Source organism: Agrilus planipennis, unplaced genomic scaffold (genome assembly GCF_000699045.2).
Source record: "Agrilus planipennis isolate EAB-ADULT unplaced genomic scaffold, Apla_2.0 scaffold153, whole genome shotgun sequence".
Taxonomy (NCBI): Eukaryota; Metazoa; Arthropoda; class Insecta; order Coleoptera; family Buprestidae; genus Agrilus; species Agrilus planipennis.
The window spans coordinates 600,392-620,970 of NW_020438996.1; the positions used below are offsets into that span (position 1 = coordinate 600,392).

A 20,579-nucleotide genomic window follows, 5' to 3' on the forward strand; every position below is an offset into this window, starting at 1 on the left:
TATATTAGTGATATGATGTTAGAAACAATTTTTAGTTGTAATTGGTATAGTGTAGAGACAATTTTCTTCTGAATTTCGTATAAACAAACCTTTTCCAACTAAAAGCAGTACTACAGGAGTTTAACTGTTAACGCCAACTGCCAAAATGAACTCTTAAGTGTAATCTAAAAGTGTTTATTTTCAATAAAAACCAAACTTCTGATAAAACGTACTATTATTGTATATTATTAGTTCACCTTCTATTACTAATGATTAGCTATTGGCGTTCTTATCACTACTCCAGTTAAATTGTGTACATTTTCAAATTTCTAATATATCATCAGATACTAATTACTACTCTTGGAATGTAAATAATCCGTACATTGCAATACAATAACATAAATGATAACACACACCAACTTCCATTTAATGATAATTTAATTTAATAATTATTATATTGTTTATTTTATTATTTAATAGTAACATGATAATAACCTCTTTACTATAACGATGTTATTTTCTTACGGCGAAAAATGCCGAACTACTGCCGAAATTGTTACGATAGGCTTAAGCAATGCTTAAGTCAGGAACATCCTGTGCTTAAAGTTAAGCATCTGTTTCGATTCTTAAGCGCGACTTAACTTGCGGTGCAAACCAATTCCGTCTTTTAAGAACTACTTAAAGCTAAGTAGTACTTATTTACGTCGGTGCAAACGGGCATCATATTTAGAATAAGTTTGTGAAAGTCCCGGCCTACTGTTAGACTCGCTCGGTATGTTCCCAGACTTCCTACTTCTCGCCAAACTTCTTGATGAGCTAGTGAATTATTTTGTACATAATTCAACATGGGTCATTCACTGGTTCTAGAACTTTCTTTGTTTTAGCTGATTTAATTAAAATCAGACGAAGTCTTTTTTGATGACTCCGTGAAGTTCCATAATTTTCACAATAACCAGAACCATCCTCATTTTCCGCTTATACATAGATAATTCTTTTCGCTTACTGTTTCGTTGCTGCGGAACGCCAAATACGCTTATTTTGCAAGTAAATGAACTCGATATCTGTTTTATGAATTTCGAAAGAATTGCAACGTTATAATTATGAAATATTTAATTAATTTTGAAATGTGTTTAATTTGATTTTATAAGTCTAAAATGGTTTCTTATTTTCCTTGAAACTCCACTGCGTGACATTTCCCCCAGCTTATAAAAGATGGGCTCCATCTTAGGCTAAAGAAAAAAAAATTAAAAAAGGAAAAATTCCTTAAGAGTAATTTGAACAAATTGAAAAGATGCAGTTGTTAAAGAAATATTCCTTAAATATTAAAGAACTACGGCTAATTTACAATCATTAATGTTATTGGCAACACTAATTTTTTTAACACTTACTACATTATGATATTAATCTTTGAACACTCACTAGCATTTCATCACTGCACCGTTTTTTCACAGCTTCGTATCGTTTTTTTTCTTGAGGAGAAAAGAAAATCTACTTTATGGAAGTCAAAACTGCTGACGTATTCTTTTACTATGTTATGTTTTTTATATTTTCTGGACGTTGCAATTTTTCTCATATTGTTGGACGTTGGTTCAGTATTGTACTCAGTAGAAAGATGTTCGTTAGAAAAAAGTCCGCCAACTTGCTTCACGATATTTTTTTTTGAAATCATCTAATTGTGGTCGGTTTTCCAGATTGTTTATTATGGGAACCGTATCCAAAGGGAGCAGCTCGATCATTTTTCTTTCCATCTGCGATCATAGATAGGTGATGAAGTGGTATCCCATCCCGGTAAGGGTTGGATTTGCTGTCCCGTTCAATTCAGAAACTGCAACTTTGATTTGCTGTTCTATTTTGTTGGTTTTAGTTAAGCAAGTATTTGGTTTTTATGGATATATCATTGATTTGTGGGTTGTTTATTTGTTGGCGTTTGTGAGCGGCTGGATGTCTTTTGAAGTTTTTTCTCCCGTCTGTGTAAATAAAGGCAAAGTGTTGAGTGCCCCAAGGTGTGCAGCTTAAAAACGACACGGCTACGGATATGCCCATTTTTTATTGATATAACGCTGTTTAGATTTGTCCTTTCATCGGTGATGGATTGATTTGGATTTTAGATGGGGTGTTCTCCTTCGAAGTGCATGAAATTTGGATGCTGTGTGGTGTCTCATGAATGATTCGTCGCGTTACATACAAAAAAAAAAAAAACGGTGTAAGTACTTGCTTTTATATTTAGCTTAATATCTATATAGACGCTAATTATTCTAATACTTAATTTCCCCAATTTTGATATTAATATTTCCCTTAGAATATAAGATATAGGATATATGTGATTATCTTTACTTATTTATTTTTTTTATCATTAATATTACCTACTATCATACATTTTTATATAATTTCTTCCACATTTGCTGTCTGATATGTTTTTCGTTATCATTTCGTTAAAAGAACTATTTCGATAGATAAGCAAAAAGTTATTATCCCCTGTTTATGGCGATTTTTACAATTGTTTTAATAATTTCATTAATAATATTAATAGTATTCACGTGTATTTATTTTGTTGTTTTTTACCTGTTATAACATTTTTCTTTCGCCGGCTCACTCATTAAATGCTTACATTTCTTTTAAATGTTTATTTGAATTACTTTATTTTTTCATTTTACGTTGTATATTTCGTATTTAAACTTCATTATGAAATTTTTTGTCTTTTATACGCCGTATTTTTAATTATTCACTTACTCTAAGTCAAACATTTTTCTTACTACTTCATACCTCATATTTCATATAGTTTCATATATCTTTTTGACTAAATTATTTCCCTTTATAATTTTATTTTATATAACTTTTATAATTCGTTGTTTAACCTCTTTTTAATAATATAGGCGCCTATTCTATCGTTTATTTCATTCATTATATCATTTTGTTTGTCTATGCGCATATACTTCATGTTATTATTTTATGCACTTAATAAAGGGAATTAATCGTTTTAGATATCTTTTCAGAAAAGCGCAAAATTACCGTGATATTTATTCAGTAGCATCAAATTTCCGGAATATGCCCTGACTTAAATAACCCGATAACAAACACAAACCAAGCGTATCAAAAACAAAAAGGATGATCGAAGAAAGTCGCAATATGCTGACTCCGTTTTATGTTTAATACGGTGAATAGGTGATAATTATATTTCTTGAATACATTCGGCGGCAATTTTTTCGTCCGGGGATAAGGTTTGAATGCTTTGTTTCTCCGTGATTTTTATGATGAATTTTTTCTTGGGGGATGGAGAAATTTTCGATGCGGAAGTTTGGGGTAGTGGGGTCATTCCAATTTCTTTCATATTGTTTTGTGAATGTTTTTGTACAGGGTGTATGGTTTTAGGTTTTTCTCTTCGTTTTGAACAACATTTGATGAGATGTAACGTCATATATATAAGGAAGAGGATTAGGCAGGTGCAAATTATGCTGAGTAGAACATATTGTGAAGGTTCTGGACCCAATGATTGGCCCATTACTCTCGGGGTATTCGCCGCTGCTGAAATCATCCATAATGAATCTGTTCCTGTGTTGTTTGAAGCATATTTTTTGCATAACTTTACGTACCTTTTGAATTTTTTCGAAATTTTGCTGATTCGTTTGACCGACGATGAAAGTCCTTTCGTTAGCAATAGGACAACTCCTGCAACCTGTCTTGCTCGTTTTTTTGTTACCATTTTTGCTTTTTTTTGTGTGATTTTTGCAGGGCAACGATATTTATTTATTACGATGCCCCTTTTCCTCAAGAATGGATCGTTTTCCCTGAATTCCATGTTTTGAATGTTTTTCTTCCAGAAAGATACAGTCCAAAGTTATTTCAGGGTGTTGTTTCGGTTTAAGGATGTGGTCGTCTGAAGAAGTTACTTTATGTAGAATTTCCTTTGTATTTTCGTCATATTGATCTTCTGTCAGCGGTACACCCATGATATTACGCTGGTTAGGTTCGTTGTTTGTTCTTTTTATACGGTTTTCGGCGATTTGTCGTGTGACTCAGTAGTTTACTGCTTCTGTACAGGGTGATATGTCCTCTTGCCCGTCGAATTTTAGTGCTGCTTTTGTTTGTCTATTTTTGAGGTATACCAGTTTATTGGGAAAATCGATTACAGCGTTATTTTTTGATAAAAAATCTGTTCCTAATTTTATCGGCTTTGATAAATTATCTACCATCAAAGCTGAAATGTATCCTTGTAAATTACCTAATTTAATTGGAATATCACTTGTACCTAAAGGTTGTATTTTATTACCTCCCGCTGTTAGCAAATTAAATGTATTATTGAGTGGAGTTATTTTATTTGCTAATGATTTAACAACTATGCAATTACTAGATCCTGTATCTAATAAAATATTAATAAATAAATTGTTATTGACGTAACCTTTGACTTTTGATATGTTTTTTGTGAAACCCGATGTGTATACGACGAATTCGTCGGGATTTTTTAGTTGAGTCGTTCGTTGGACGTTTGAGGCTGGCGATGATGATCTAGAGAACGACACCCTTCTTTGTCCACTTCTGCAATCGTAGTGTCCACAACGATTGCAACTGCAGCATCGTGGCCTGCTGTCGGAACATCTTGTATTTGGCAAAGATGTATATTGTTGATTTCGTTGTCTGATTTGATTGTATGAATTCTGTTGTTGGTTTCCCGTGTAACCGTTTCCTCTGGATACATTTCCTCTTGGCACATTTCCTCCTCTGTTCCTATTTCCTGGATATCCTCTGTATTGATTTTGGTAATTTCCGTGAAAATTACCCCTAGATGTTGGAGCCGGATAATAATTATTCGCGTTCCAGAGACGATGTTGTGGTGCTGAGGATGAATTTCGATTGTTTTGCTGGAATCTCGGCCGTATATTCCTTCTACTGCCAGATGTGTGGTTTCTTGTATATTCGATCGATAAGAACCCTTTCTCTAACTCTGCTTAACCGTAATACTAATTTTTTAAGTTCATCAAAAGTTGTGATACCGTTACTCAATAGACAATAGGTTTCCGCAAATGACGAGTGGAGTCCGATTTCAAATTGATCCCTAAATGTTTCAAAAGGCATGTCGGCGTCTATTTCATGGGCTGTACCTACTTAAATGATCATAATAGTATCTTTTTAAATCTTCATTATAGCGTTATTTTCGATTTTGAAATTTAAATTTTAATTTACGCATTGGTTGCTCGCCGTTAAATTCTTTTTTGAAATCGATTTTAATTTCCCAATTGTTTTCCCTATTTTGTTCATTTTTTTATGTATTCGTTGTACCAAATATTAGCGAATTCCTCTAGAAAACTTCCGAAATAAACAATTTTGTATGTATCTGTCCATCCATTACACATAGCTATTCTACTATATTTTGATAAAAAAATTAAAGCAGAATTCGAGCTTGGATCAAACGTTGATGGTGGTATAAATTAAGGGGTAGCTGATTGTTGGCCTGTAAGTAGGGGTTGGTGTGATTGTCAATTGTGTGGAATTTGAATTTGGAGCCTGATATACTTTAGGTAAGTCGAATGTAAAAATAGATGGAGATTGTCGAGGTGGGCTCCTGGACAAGAATGATTGGGGCGTGAAGAGATCTGCAGTAATACTGCTGTGTGTTGACCTGAAATCTTTTGAATTTATTGCCCTTAAGATATTTTTGTTCCTTTCTTATTGAACGTTAGCCTCCGAGCTAGATTTTTTCTGACTGCGCGTTACCCTTTTTTTGTTCGACGCTCATTTAAATTAATTAATACCACATAAGCTACTTTGAGTCGATTACAATAAATTATACATAGAAGAAAAGAAATTTGCGCGAAATTCAAAAAATCACCCCTGTTTTAAAATAATATGTTACCTATGTAAGTTATGGTTACCAAGAAAAATTAAAATTATGAGAAAGGGTTTAATTATGATATTTAAAACAATCGAATAAAAAATATAAGATGTAAGTGTAAAAATTTATAAAATAAGGGAATCGATCTACAATTAAGATTATTCTAGAACATTCTAGTTCCTAATTCACTGCCATCAGGATTTTCAACCATGTTATGTATTACGATGTCCTTCTCTAAAAGTATAAACCGTTTATAAACAGCGTACCATATAATATGCCCTAGGGGGGGAAATCTGATTTTTTAGGTCAGATCGTCCGCGGCTGTTTTGTCATACACACTACACAAAGGCACCTACATGAAATATTAAATATATGTGGTGCATGTATATGGCAAACAGCCGCAAATGATCCTGCTTTCTAGACAGTTAAATACCTAAATAAAAGTAAATTTGACTATGCATTTTTATTTTATTTTAATTGTTTAATTCGGCTTCTACTTTAAAAGTAACTTTCGAGGATTTTCAGCAAAACGGTTTATTACGTCTAACGTGAAAGAATCGCCCATACTGTTTACAAGTTTTTTATGTACACTGAGCATACTAAGTCCATTTAACCTGCCTTCGATCATTATTTATCTCGACGAACTTACTATTTGGTTTTTTTATTTTTCACATGTAGACGTACAGATTATTGTTAAGACTAATTATAAAGATAAAAAAAATGATTTGAACGAGAAACGTTTATTCATCGACTAATATTGAGTGACTATCTTCGCCAGGCTAATGCAGTCGAGTGTCCTCGAGGCATCAGGACAGCCAGGTCGCATTATCATTCCTGTGACATCACCCCTCTTTATCGCTGGTCGCTAACACGGTCAGACTGACTGACGTTTCATTCTCAGAACGGTTTCCTGCCAAATTATCTTCATTACCTAGTTTCTTTTTAGAAAAAACAACACTTATCAGTAAAAAATAGTGTGTACCATTATTCATAGGAGTATGCTTACCTCATGCTTCGGAGCATTCTCAACTCTGGAACACAAAAAGACAGCAAATCATGGGAATATGCTGACCCCATGCTTTGGAGTATATTCAACTCCAGAACACACCAAAGAAAAAAAAACAAATCATGGGAGTATGCTGACCCCGTGCTTTGGAGTATATTCAACTCCAGAAAACAAAATAATCGGTTGGAATCGGTTGGTAAGAAATACAACTGTTTTTTAGCGGTTTTGGGAATTCTACGTTTTCCTTTGCCAATCCTTTTTAATTCATATTCCCCCAGGAGTGATACTGTAATGTTCGTGGGTTTAACAAATTAAATTTCAAGAAGAAAACTATTTATTTACACTAATTACTATTGAACTTAAAAACACTATTAAATTATTACTACTTCGGTAATTATTCTATTTATTTACAGTACTGTTACTATTCACTGTCCTATTTATTTCACTTCTATCACTTTCAATTTATCTCTTGATGCACCTCTGCAACGGTCAATTTATTTCTACTCTACTTCGGCGATCGTCTGTTCCTTTTTATACTCCCTTGCCTCCTTTCGAGAACGTTCTTCAGCTTTCCAGAGAAGTCTCGTTTTCTTTAAACGGTTTGATTGCTTTCCCGGAATGCAGGTACGACACAAACGTTTACAGATACGGCGCACATGAAGAAAAGCGCCCGCGGCTAGTCGGCGAATCGATAAGCCGCTCACACACAGGTATGCTCGTTCGTACACAATCACGCTCGTAGTCTCTACACTGCCCCCTCCTTAAGGATGTTTCGTCCCGAAACATTTTTACTTTCCGTTTCGCAGGATCATGCCGGAATCTGCCATTCTCGCCTTCACGACATCCACTCCGGGAATAGAAGTAATGGTCCACGGTCTTCTCATGATTGGTCCGATTCGGGTTATTACTGCAAACTAAAATATCTATTCCAGTACGGCGGAACAGGACTTCGATCATGTTCCGTACGATCCTTCAATCTAGGTTATCCAGTCCACAACCAAGCTTTGGAATCGCCAGCTTCTGTAGGTTATTCTCCAGAAGATGTCTGCGGAGTTCTATTACTGCGTCGCAAAGTTCTCTATAAGTGGGGTTATCAGAGCATCTTCCTTTAGCTACCAGGTAATAGATATTGCGTCGTCCGTCAGGCAAGCACAACAGTGTTTTTCCCTTCTGTACTTGGTCTTCAAGATGTTCCAAACCGCCAAATCTGCGTTTGAACTGGGACGCGATACCACGGCTCATTCTGAGATCCTTTGAAACGCAATGGGACAGAGAATATTCCTTGGATATAGCAAAGAGGTCTCGTCGGATTTCTTGCGTCACTCCAAATTTCCTGTTAACATGGAGGCCTTCCTTCATGAACTCTTCGAATGTGGGCTCGGAAGGAGTAGTTCTTAATAATCTGGCCCGCGCCTCCTCTTCATTTGCACCGGCCAATGGAGCCAAGCGATTAAAATGGACTACCTTCGGCTTCCCATTTGGAGTTTTCTTAATTCGGTAGATCACGTCGTTAATCCTCTTCACTATCTCATAGGGTCCTTCCCAATTCTGTTGGAACTTAGGTGATAGTCCACGGCGACGACAAGGATTATACAACCAAACAAGATCTCCAGTTTGGTAACCACCTGCTGTAGCCTTGATGCCGTAGTTTTCTTTAATCCTGTCACTAGCTATCTGCGCATGCAGGCGAACCGACTCGTGGATATCGTTAAGCTTTCTTCGGAGATTGGTTACATAATCTTCTCCAAGTTATCTCCTGGTTTACAGCCGAATTTGAGGTCACAAGGTAATCGTAACTCCCTTCCAAAAAGGACACTGACAGGTATTTGGCCAGTCGTTTCGTGGACAGATGAACGGTATGCCATTAAGAATAAAGGCAAATAGCGGTCCCAGTTCCTTTGGTTGTCAGACACTACTTTGGAGAGATATTTAATCAAGGTCCGGTTCATTCGTTCAACCATGCCCTCAAATTGTGGATGGAGTGGAGTGGTTCGAGTTTTCTTTATTCTAGGCAGCTCGCATATACCACGGAATATAGCCGATTCGAAATTCCTCCTTTGGTCTGAGTGCAACTCCAAGGGCACCCCAAAACGACTGATCAACTCTTTCACCAGTTACTCAACTATGGTTTCCGACTCCTGGTTCGCAAGGGCATAGGCTTCAACCCACACAGACAGCCTCCTGTCTATCTTCGTTGAAATAGAATTCTTCGTCATTTAGTCTCAGAAGGCGTCTTCTTAAATTCATGTCAAAATCGTATTTTTGTAAAACGCCCAACCCAAGAATTACGTCATCTTCAATATCTGCCACAAGCACTCGATGGTCAAAAACAGTCTTACCGATATCAAGTGAGACATTAGCTTCGCCATGAACAACCGCTTTTTCTCCGGTAGCCATACGCAGGACCCACTTAGTTGACACGACCTGGTTAGAACCCTCAATTACGCCGGGTTTTACTATGCTCGTAGTGGCCCCAGTATCCAAAAGAAACACGCATCTTCGGCCATTTATTTTTCCACCTAGGAGTAGACTGTCATTCTGGTGCTTCAAGGTCTTCGTAAATGCGATAAATTCGGGGTCTTTTTGTCGGTGGGTCAACGTTTGCCCCGTTACGTCGACCATATCTAGTTTTCCTGCTGTTCACGTCGAGTACTTGGGGAAGGAGTACTTTTCCTACACTGCCTTCTCGTGTGACCTAGTTCGCCGCAATTCTAACATCTTAGCCTTCGTGTTTCTTTATCGAACTTGGTGATGATTCGGCAGACGGTTTCTTCTAGAGATTCTGACGAATCCGTTTCTTCACGCAGTAGCCGAACCCTTCCCTGTCTGCTATAGGCCCGTTTAACAGTATCATACTCCAATGCACGAGCCAATGCATCAGCTAGCGTCTTAGGTCGGTCAAGGCGTATTCGTTGTTGGGTGTCACTGTCCCGAAGTCCATTAGTAAATGCCTCCACTGCCAACCTTTCCATCAATTCTTCTGGAGTATTAGGATAGGCCAGTCGGGACAGTCTCGCAATATCGACTTCGAATTCTTGTAGGGATTCCGTTGGTTTCTGCTGACGGGTTTTCAGTTGGATGTGATACACCGCTGTTAAATGAGCCTCGCCGTAGCGCAACTCCAACCGTTTTACCAACTGTTCATAATCCGCTAACTCTTCCGGGGAAAGGGTGTTCAAAATGTCACATGCATCTCCACGAAGCGCAACGGTCAACGCAGTAGCTTTTTCTTCAGACGCCAGTTATTCGCCTTAGCAGCCGCCTCGAATTGCTTGTTGTATGTGGCCCATGAGGACTTTCCATCAAACGTTGGTGATTTTACCCGTGTTCTTGACTCTACACCGCTTCCTTGGCTGATTTGGCTAGCTTTGTTGAGTGTATTAGATGCACCAACATCCCCTTCGATTGGTTTTGTCTTTCCATTAAAAATCAATTCTTCCAGCATTTTTATCTTCTCTTCTGTTTCTTGAATATTCTTATTAAATTTGTCTTCCCATTTATTCTCCAAACTTTTACTGTTTTCTTCCAATTTATTTTCCAAACGTTTACTGCTTTCTTCCAATTCACGTTTCAAACTTTTACTATTTTCTTCCAATTTTTCTTCAAATTTATTTTCCAATCTTTTACTGTTTTCTTCCAATTTATTTTCCAAACTTTTACTATTTTCTTCCAATTTATTTTCTAAACTTTTACTGTTTTCTTCCAATTTATTTTCCAAACTTTTACTGTTTTCTTCCAATTCACGTTTCAAACTTTTACTGTTTTCTTCCAATTCACGTTTCAGGATTTGCGACAATTCGTCTTCGAAAAGGAACGTTTCAGGATCATGGCCATCCTTTTTCAACGCCTCCGCGAGCCGCCACTGAAGTTCCGTTTTGTTACCGCTTGTCGCTTCATCCCGTTCTTCCAATTCTCTTCTTAACTCGGCTACTTTCAATTCGTACAACTTCTTTGCCATTGTAATGTCTTTTACTCAACCCCACACCTGACACCAGTTGTAATGTTCGTGGGTTTAACAAATTAAATTTCAAGAAGAAAACTATTCATTTACACTAATTACTATTGAACATAAAAACACTATTAAATTTTTACTACTTCGGTAATTATTCTATTTATTTACAGTACTGTTACTATTCACTGTCCTATTTATTTCACTTCTATCACTTTCAATTTATTTTTGAACAGTTTAATTGCTTTCCCGGAATGCAGGTACGACACACACGTAACTTAATTGTAAATTTTACAACTTAATTCGCGTCTCCTCAGCTTTTGTCGATTTTAAAGATATCAGATTGCAGTATTTCATGAAGACATGGGCCCAAGGCAATCCCTGTGAACCGTTTGTATGGGGGTGTTAAGCTTCTCGAACAATGTTATTTGTCCCTGTAATGGCCCGGTACGAGTTTTTTTCACAGCGCAAATTAAATAATGTTTAATATAGTTTTGGGTAAATGTTCGCAGTCGTGGAAACCAAAAATGAGATCGTATAGGACTAACTGTCTTGCCGACATCAACATGACATTCGTCATGAAATAAACGTAAAACACCAAGTCAACTTTGTCGGGGTACAAAATATCGCAAAATTTTGCCTTTGTTTGGTAATATTTCTTGATGATAAAGCAAACCATCTTTTTCAAGATACTGGTTGGAATCTAATTTTCCTTCTTGTAAATCTTTTAACATTTGCTGAACTTCCGAATTTCCGCTCTGTTCAACATCAACATGTGTTGATTCGTGGCTATCAACACATTCTGAGCACCGAAATGGGATTTCGAATAAATTTTCTAAAATATCCTTTAACTGACATATTTGTTTAATATTAGTAGGAGTAGGAAGTTTAGCCAACGCTTTGATTTTCCGCGCACTTGGTCTAATTCTTCCTTCTTCGTAAACCTTTCGTCCTAGATATTCGATTGTGTTTCTTTTTTTTATGATGTATGTAATAAAAATAGAAATTCTACATTGTTTTCGCGGTTACATCACATACCTTTACTATATATTAGCACAGAATTACTAACTTCCAAGATCTTGTACATAAATACTTTCTTAATACTTCTCAGTCCTCATCACAGTTACAATAAAATAAATAAAATCATAAAATGTAAAAATGGTAGTACTCATTTATTAGTAGTATCATTTATTAAACCAACCAGGTTATAAACGTATTTACAAAAAATAATAAAAACTATCACAAACCGAAATACCTTAAAATCATTAGTGCTTACCATTTAAACTAACTAAAAGAAATTATTAAATCTTAAACCATCACCTAAACTTTTAAATTTAAATAATAGATGAAAACCAAATTATATTCTTCCTTCCTTTTTCCCTCTGTTGTATTTTTTAAAGTTTTCTTTAATATGGTTAGTCCACTACCATCCTCTCTTATCAATTCAATACTTCATCTACTAACGTTCCTTCCTCGCATCCATCGACGTTTACTAATGGACATGCCTTACTGGGTAGAATTGTAGTACAACAAAAGAAAGAGATGGAAGGAAGTTTAGGACAATATCCATCTCTCTCACGACAGTGCGTAAGCGTATCATGAAAGAGATAGCACTAGTCCGAAACCATATGCCATCTCCCTCATTTTTCGAGCCAAGAAATTATTACGACATACGACTAAGGCACGTCCATTAATATATGTCTATGCTTGCACTCACCTAACATGTATAAGATTCTCATCTTTTACTCCACATAGTTTACATTTTCTTTCTTCTTCTTTCGTCCAATACTTGCATCCTTTTACATTCATTTCCTACTCTAAATCTAGCCAGCATATTTATTTCTCTTCCTCTTCCTAAATATCTTGGCATTAATCTCCCTGCCAATCATACCATAACATATATCTTAAACCTATCGCGTACTTGGATTCGTCTATTTTCATTAAGTCCTTCCTTCTTATTTCGTCACATCTCTTTTTAACAATTTATACCTATTTTGTCTTCCTATATCCATATTCTCTCTCTCCAATATACATGTCTTAAAAAAATTAAATAAGCTACAAAACGCTTGAAACAACAAATTCATAGAACATTGTGTCCATAAACTGCAATGTGTTAAAATGTGACAGAATATTTCGTTTTATTTTACTCCTGGTACAGGCGCGATGTATAGCAGATACAATACGATTCCTTTCCAGTATGGAGTGTAGAGATAAGGATAAGGAGAACTATCTCATATGGGGGAATGTTGAAAGGAATCCCACTATGAACAGTAAATAACAGTTCAAAAACCCTCTAAAATGGCGCTAGCGTAGGCATATGGTATGATATTAATGTAGCAATCTCGAAACTACTAGCGCCGGCATCAACTTCTGAGAGCACAAGTCCTGGCTACGCGGACGACCTCGCCCTTATGTCGACTTCCCTTAACGACCAACAACATCTCGTCCGAATGGTCGACCGTTTCGCCCAAGCAAGAGGCATGGAACTCAATGCCAACAAATGCAGCGTCAATTTACTCCCAGCTAGGAAAAATTCTACACCTTTACCAAGAGCCGTGTGTATATTGGCGCTGAACCTATACCCTAAATTGCCCCAGAAGAAGCTCTTCAAATACCTTGGGTTCCGATTCCATCCCACGGGAACTCAGACCCAGACACCCAGCCCCACCGACATCTCCACAGCTCTGCATCGTATCAAAAACGTCCCGTTGAAGCCGTGGCAAAAACTGGAACTGATATCGACTTACCTTCTTCTCAAGTTCTTTTATCAGTTTCAGATCCCTTCTGTATCCGGTCGAGCACTAGATCTGGTAGACAAAGTCATCCGCCGTACAGTAAAAGCAATCCTCCACCTGACCTCGTCAACGTGCAACGCCTTCCTGTACGCCGAAACCAAGGCTGGCAAGTTTGGACTTCCCTGCTTTGGAGCCCGCATGCCAGACATCCTCCTTAAGCGCCTTCACAACCTCACACAGCGCGACGATCCACAGCTTCTTCCCATACTGTATTCGGCACACGTGCTCAACTTGCTGAACGCCTCGCTAACCATATGGATTACAGAGGGAGCAACGGGGCGAAACCGTCTTGAAGCATCCGCCACATGCTCCGAATTGGTCACACATTCTTCACCGCCACAAGTTACCAACTGGATCCGATCCCCTTCATCCTTCCGGGATGGATCCACCTACATCAAGGCCAATCAACTCCCAGCTGGGTTCCTACCAACATTGGGAAGCCTCCACAACCAACGCCTCCCCTTTGAACAACGCCGCTGCAGAGCCGGTTGTCGTGCCGTGCAAACCACCTGCCACATTCTCCAAAGACGTCCACTAATGCATTACGAGCGCATAAGGAGACACGACAACCTGGTGGGGATCCTCTCAGATGCAGCTAAAAAGAAGAGCTGGGAAACCAGGAGCGAACCAAGGTTCTGGACACCCGACAGCCGTCAACGGAAACCGGACCTTCTGTTCGTGAAGGACACCACCGCCATCGTTGCCGACGTGGGCGTTTCATGGGAGCGTCCAGAGCCGCTCAACTTTGCCAACAACCACAAAGTTGCGACGTATTCAGATACCAACTTCCTAGATACCGTCAAGGCTTCTCTCCCCGACCGCCCCCTACACATACATGCCCTCATCGTGGGAACCCGCGGCACCTGGTGCTCCAGGAACGACACCTTTCTGGAGGCCCTAGGCGTCAACAGATCCATCATCTCCAACCTCGTCTGCTTCACTATCCGAGGAGGAATTTTCTCCCACTCGTCATTAAACAGGATTGTTTGGCAACTATGACACCCTTCTCCCGTCATCCATCGATACGTATAAAACATCTAATAAAATACTGTGTACTAATAAAAACATACCGCTCAGCGCACAATCTCTTCCCCACTCCCATTACAATCATAAAAACACTCTGTAATAAAAATTTCCTTGAAACCTCCAAACCTCAACTATTTACGTAGTTTAAAGTAATTTTGTCCTTGTTAATTTTTCTATCCTAATCTAATAATTTTTGGCGCATGATTTGAAATTTGCCCTATTGTTACTGTGACGTCACCCTAATTTAACGCACTTTGACGGACACTTTTTCACTACAGAGATAGTACTCCTTACCCATAGACATATATTAATGGACGTGCCTTAGCCGTATATCGTAATAATTTCTTGGCTCGAAAAGTGAGGGAGATGACGTATGGTTTTGGACTAGTGCTATCTCTTTCATGACACGCTTACGCACTATCGTGAGAGAGATGAATATTGTCCGAAACTTCGTTCCATATCTTTCTTTTGTTGTACCGCAATTCTGACCGCTAAGGCATGTCCATTAGTAAACGCGATGGCCTTAGCCGTATGTCGTTGTAATAATATTTCTTGGCTCGAAAAGTGAAGGAGATGGCGTATGGTTTCGGACTAGTCTATCTCTTTCATGACACGCTCACGCACTATCGTGAGAGAGATGGATATTGTCCGAAACGTCGTTCCGTCTCTTTCTTTTGTTGTATCACAATTCTGACCGGTAAGCATGTCCATTAGTAAACGTCGATGTCCTTACCTCTACCCAGGGTATGAATTGTCGAGCGCGAGAGACACCTAAGTTTACCCTACGTAAGTTTTTAAATTTTTTAAATTACCTAAATCGACATTATCGACATACTACGCGACATACATTTTACTGAAACGACAACAGATGATGCGACGGCGGTTGCGATTATCGGAGGAGTTCCCCAGTAGTTGTGGCGTTATTGAGCAATAGTAAATAATATTTTAACATTTTTCTGAAAAGTACTTTTACCTATCCTGAAAGTAAGTAATATATTAAGTACTTCAATCATGCTTTACAATAAGTAAAGAAAGGATGTTTTCTGCCCAACACAGAAAAACCGTGATGTACAGTCTACACTATTACGGGGTCAAATTAATTTGAAATAGATTATACAGCTCCTGCAGGAGTTAAAGGTCAAGAAGCCGCTTTCCATTTTCCTGAAGTAACAGCGGTTTCAACGAAAGTGGCAGGTATTGTAATTTGTTGTTGTGAAACTTAAGTTCTAAAAAAAAATGTTTTGTAGAACTTCTTCTGGTAGAGGAATAGAAGCAGACGGAATTGCCCCATTAAAAGATGAAAAAGTACTGCATCCAGTGAAAACATATGACGGGAAAAGAAGAATTGTTTCAACTGCAGGTAGTTATGCAGATAACAGTTTCAAATATCCAAAACATATATAATTATTTGTTATAGAAAGTACACTCCCAATGGACAATACAGAAGCTAGTATTTCTGCAGTTTCTGAATCGTTAGCACCCCCTGTAGAAGCAGGAAGCAGTACTAAATTAGGTAAAGAACAATTTCTTTGTTCATACAAATATACCTGTATTAGTATCTATATTTTAATTAATTGATGTTTGCTATTTACTCGTATATTGTGCTAATTATATTTATTACTGCATTTATACTTTGTTATTAAATTTGTTAATTTTATTTTTGTTTTTTTTTTCAATTTCCATTTAAAACAAAAAAAAATAAAATTTGGTGTAATTTTGAAATGCGCGCCTTTGGTTACGCTTCATAGTTTGATGTATAGATGGCAGTGAAATTCGAAGTTTTCTTTACCAATAACATTTATATATATATTCCAAGTATTGTCTACTAATGTGGGGTAAACTTAGATGTCATTACTATCGTCCAAATCTCCAGAGTTTTACATCTATTTACCTAGTCTAGGGCCTCTACCAACCATACTTTCCAGATACACGAAGTGTATTCAATTCTATGACCAAAGCTCATTATGCTTTTGCAACCTTTCGATAAGTAATTTGTTCTTTCTGATCTACGTATCATAGTATCATATATGATATGAATATATCTCTAATACTCTAATCCTAGACTACTCTAATCATAGATAAAAGAAATATATACTAACTTTAATTTATGCCATGTCTATGGCATGGTCTATGACACGTAAGCAAATATGCATAAAAGCATAATGAGCATAAAACAAGCGTAAAATAAAATGGAAACTTATACGACCCGTTTAAGCTTTAGTTAAGCAGATACCCAAAAACGTGAAATTATTCAAAATAATTAACAAGTTTTGTGAACATTGCTCTACAAGGTCGTTAACGTTATTATATCTTTCCTTTAATTCACATGAAAATGACCACTTTAAGGCAAAAACAAAAAAGTAAGATGATACTAAATTTTCAAACTATAAATCTTATCTAAAAATTTTAGATGCTTTAAAGCAAATGTTGAATTTAAACCAGCCACTTTCAAAATTAGGAAACTCTGAACCTATTTGGAAGGTGTTAATTTATGATAGAATTGGTCAGGATATAATATCACCACTTATATCAATTAAGGAACTTCGTGAGATGGGAGTAACTTTACACGTGTAAGCTTTCTTGTAAAGTTACTAAATGTTAGAATAAAATAAACTGCATATTAAATTGTAGGCAGCTTCATTCTGACAGGGATCCTATTCCTGAAGTACCCGCTGTTTATTTTTGTATACCTTCAGATGAAAATTTAGGAAGGATTAGTCAAGATTTTCATAGAGGCATTTATGATGCTTACCATTTAAATTTTATATCTCCAATCAGTAGACAGAAATTGGAAGATTTAGCAGCTTCAGCATTGCAAGCAAACTGTGTTGGAAACATTCAAAAAGTAGGCTACTTTGAACATATGGATTACAAAATTACCTAACAGTAATTTTTCAGGTTTATGATCAGTATATTAATTTTATTTCTTTGGAAGATGATTTATTTATTTTGAAACATCAAAATAGTGATTCTTTATCATACTATGGTTTGTTTTATTTCATTTTTTCGTTAATTATTTAATATATCTGGATAATTATTACAGCAATAAACAGAGGTGATATTAAAGATACTGAAATGGATGAAATAATGAATAACATAGTTGATAGTTTGTTCTCAGTATTTGTTACAATGGGTATGTAGGTTGTAAATCATATACTTTCTCCTGATACTTATATTCTGCAGGAACGGTCCCAATAATTCGAAGCCCAAAGGGTAATGCAGCAGACATGGTGGCCAAAAAATTAGATAAAAAATTAAGGGATAATTTGTTTGATGCGAGAAATAATTTGTTCCATTCTGATGCTCAGACAGGTTGTTTTAATTTTCAAAGGCCAATTTTAATCATTTTGGACAGAAATGTAGATATGGCCACACCTTTACATCACACTTGGACTTACCAAGCATTAGCGCATGATGTTTTAGACTTAACCCTTAATAGGGTTGTAATTGAAGAGAAAACATCTGCTGGAGGTAAAAGTTTATTTTAGTAGTAATACTAAACTTACATGTTTTCCACCGATTACATTTCTAGGTACTAGAGCAAAAACAAGACCTTACGAACTTGATGGAAAAGACAAGTTTTGGATGAATTACAAAGGTTCTCCATTCCCCATGGTAGCCGAAGCTATCCAAGAAGAATTGGAGCAGTATAAATCATCTGAAGATGAAGTTAAAAAATTAAAAACATCGATGGGAATTGATAACGAAAGCGACCTCGCTATTTCCATGGTTTCTGATAATACAGCACGAATTACATCAGCTGTTAATTCATTGCCACAACTTTTAGAGAAGAAACGGCTAATAGATATGCATACAACAGTAGCTACAGGTTTGGAGAAAATATTTTTGTCTACTGTAATTAGGATTTCATTAATTTTTTCTTTTCTTTTCAAAGAAATTTTGAATTTCATAAAGAAACGGAAATTAGACACATTCTTTGAATTCGAAGAGAAGATTCTTAGTAAAGTAAATGTTGATAAAGGCCTATTAGAAATTTTAAATGATCCTAATGTGGGAACAACTGAAGACAAATTGAGGTTATTTTTAATTTATTACATTTACACTCCTCATGTATCAGAGACGGATTTGAAAAAGTACGAAGCAGCACTTATGGAAGCAGGTTGTGATCTTTCATCAATAGCGTATATTAAAAGATGGAGGTAGAGCACAACCTTCAGTATTTCAAAATTGTTCAAATTAAATATATTATTTCACAGGAGCTATACAAAAATGTCATCAGCAAGTCTTAATCAATATGAAGGAGCCGGAACTAAAACAGTCAATATGTTTTCAAAACTAGTATCACAGGGTTCGTCATTTGTCATGGAAGGAGTTAAAAATTTGGTTGTTAAGAAGCATGTAATGAAAGTGTAACTTTATTACTTTCATTATCTTTTATTTATTAATTTGTTTCAGAACTTGCCTGTAACAAAAATTGTAGACCATCTGATGGATTTCAAAAATAGTCCTGAAATGGAAGAGTACAATTATTTAGATCCTAAGCAATTAAAAGTGACAGATATTCCTAGAAATAGGTCTCCATTTCAAGATGCTTTTGTATTTATCATTGGTGGAGGCAATTACATTGAATATCAAAATTTAGTTGATTATGCAAAGGTAAAATAACCTAATGCCTATTGTTTAAGTTTCAATCTCAAAATTTCATATATCATGTACTGATAAGATTCTTTTTAGGCAAAAACTTCTTCAGGAAATGTAAAAAGAGTAATTTATGGAACAACAACTTTAACTAATGCAAAACTATTTCTTAAACAATTGTCTTTGTTGGGGCAGGAAATATCCTAGTATTTTTTTTTTAGTTTTTATAGCTTCATACACTCCAGGATATTTTAACAACTGTATCTTACTTTTATATATATATATGTATGTATACATGTACATGGTTAGGTCATATTTATTAAAAGTTAGTATTTTTATAAATCTATTTTCAATTATTTTTATTTATAATATAAAAAGGAAAAACTTTCAAAAGAGATTTTACAGCTAACAATCGTGTTGTATTAGATGTTTTTACAATGCTTTTATATGAAACAAGCGGTTCCCAAAAAGGGGCACCAAGGGGGACTACTACTAGTTTTGTGTTTTTGACTGGAATATTTCCTGGTACTTTAAAGTCGGCTATCTTGATAATAGTTTTTAGCCTAACGCAGGGTATGAAATGTCGAGCGTCAGCGACACCTAAGTTTACCCCACGAAAGTTTTTAAATTTTTTAAATTACCAAAATCGGCATACATTTTAGAGAAACGACAAACGACGACGGTTGTGATTACCGGCGGAATTCCGCATTAGTTATCTGTTAAGTAAGATGATCCCAAGTGTTAGACAAAGTTCAGATGCTCCTTACCTCTCTATCTTCCATAGTACAAACCTATTACCTATAGTACAAACCATCATGACGTTTACTAATGGACATGCCTTAGCGGTCAGAATTGTGGTACAATAAAAGAAAGAGATGGAATGAAGTTTCGGATGGTTTCGGACAATATTCATCTCTCTCACGATAATACGTAGGCGTGTCATGAAAGAGATAGCACTAGTCCGAAACCATACGCTGTCTCCTTCACTTTTCCAGCCAAGAAATTATTACAACGACATACGGCTAAGGCACGTCCGTTAATATATGTCTATGGTACAAACTGCTGATACAATTGAGTGTAACCATGGATAAGGTGTATATCATAGATAAGAGATTATAGTGTATCAGCCATAGACATATATTAATGGACATTCCTTAGCCGTATGTCGTTGTAATAATTACATGGCTCGAAAAGTGCGGGAGATGGCTTATGGTTTCGGACTAGTGCTATCTCTTTTATGACACGTTTACCCATTATCGTGAGAGAGATGGATATTGTCCGAAACTTCGTTCCATCTCTTTCTTGTGTTGTACCACAATTCTGACTGCTAAGGTATGTCCATTAGTAAACGTCGATGATATCAGCTTATCCCATTGAACTAGACTACAGATACTGGAA

The 20,579-nt window shown here is 36.4% G+C and overlaps 1 protein-coding gene and 1 long non-coding RNA gene across 3 annotated transcripts; both read left to right on the plus strand.

Moving 5' to 3' along the window:
• Positions 1 to 15,264: 15,264 nt before the first annotated feature.
• On the plus strand, positions 15,265 to 16,009 carry LOC112904795. 2 transcript variants are annotated; one of them, XR_003231370.1, is made up of 4 exons: positions 15,265 to 15,566; positions 15,639 to 15,776; positions 15,830 to 15,942; positions 16,000 to 16,009. It is a non-coding gene; the product is annotated as an uncharacterized LOC112904795 (long non-coding RNA). The 2 variants fall into 2 exon arrangements; XR_003231369.1 differs by having other exon boundaries at positions 15,500 to 15,515.
• A 607-nt stretch (positions 16,010 to 16,616) lies between these two features.
• Positions 16,617 to 19,523, plus strand: LOC108738072 (protein sly1 homolog). The gene is made up of 11 exons (XM_018471301.2): positions 16,617 to 16,942; positions 16,993 to 17,152; positions 17,214 to 17,427; positions 17,481 to 17,568; positions 17,626 to 17,715; positions 17,766 to 18,053; positions 18,115 to 18,411; positions 18,478 to 18,742; positions 18,800 to 18,941; positions 18,999 to 19,199; positions 19,278 to 19,523. Exons 1-11 carry the CDS (start codon positions 16,909 to 16,911, stop codon positions 19,386 to 19,388), a joined length of 1,890 nt encoding a protein of 629 aa, XP_018326803.1. The 5' UTR covers positions 16,617 to 16,908; the 3' UTR covers positions 19,389 to 19,523.
• Positions 19,524 to 20,579: the final 1,056 nt, after the last annotated feature.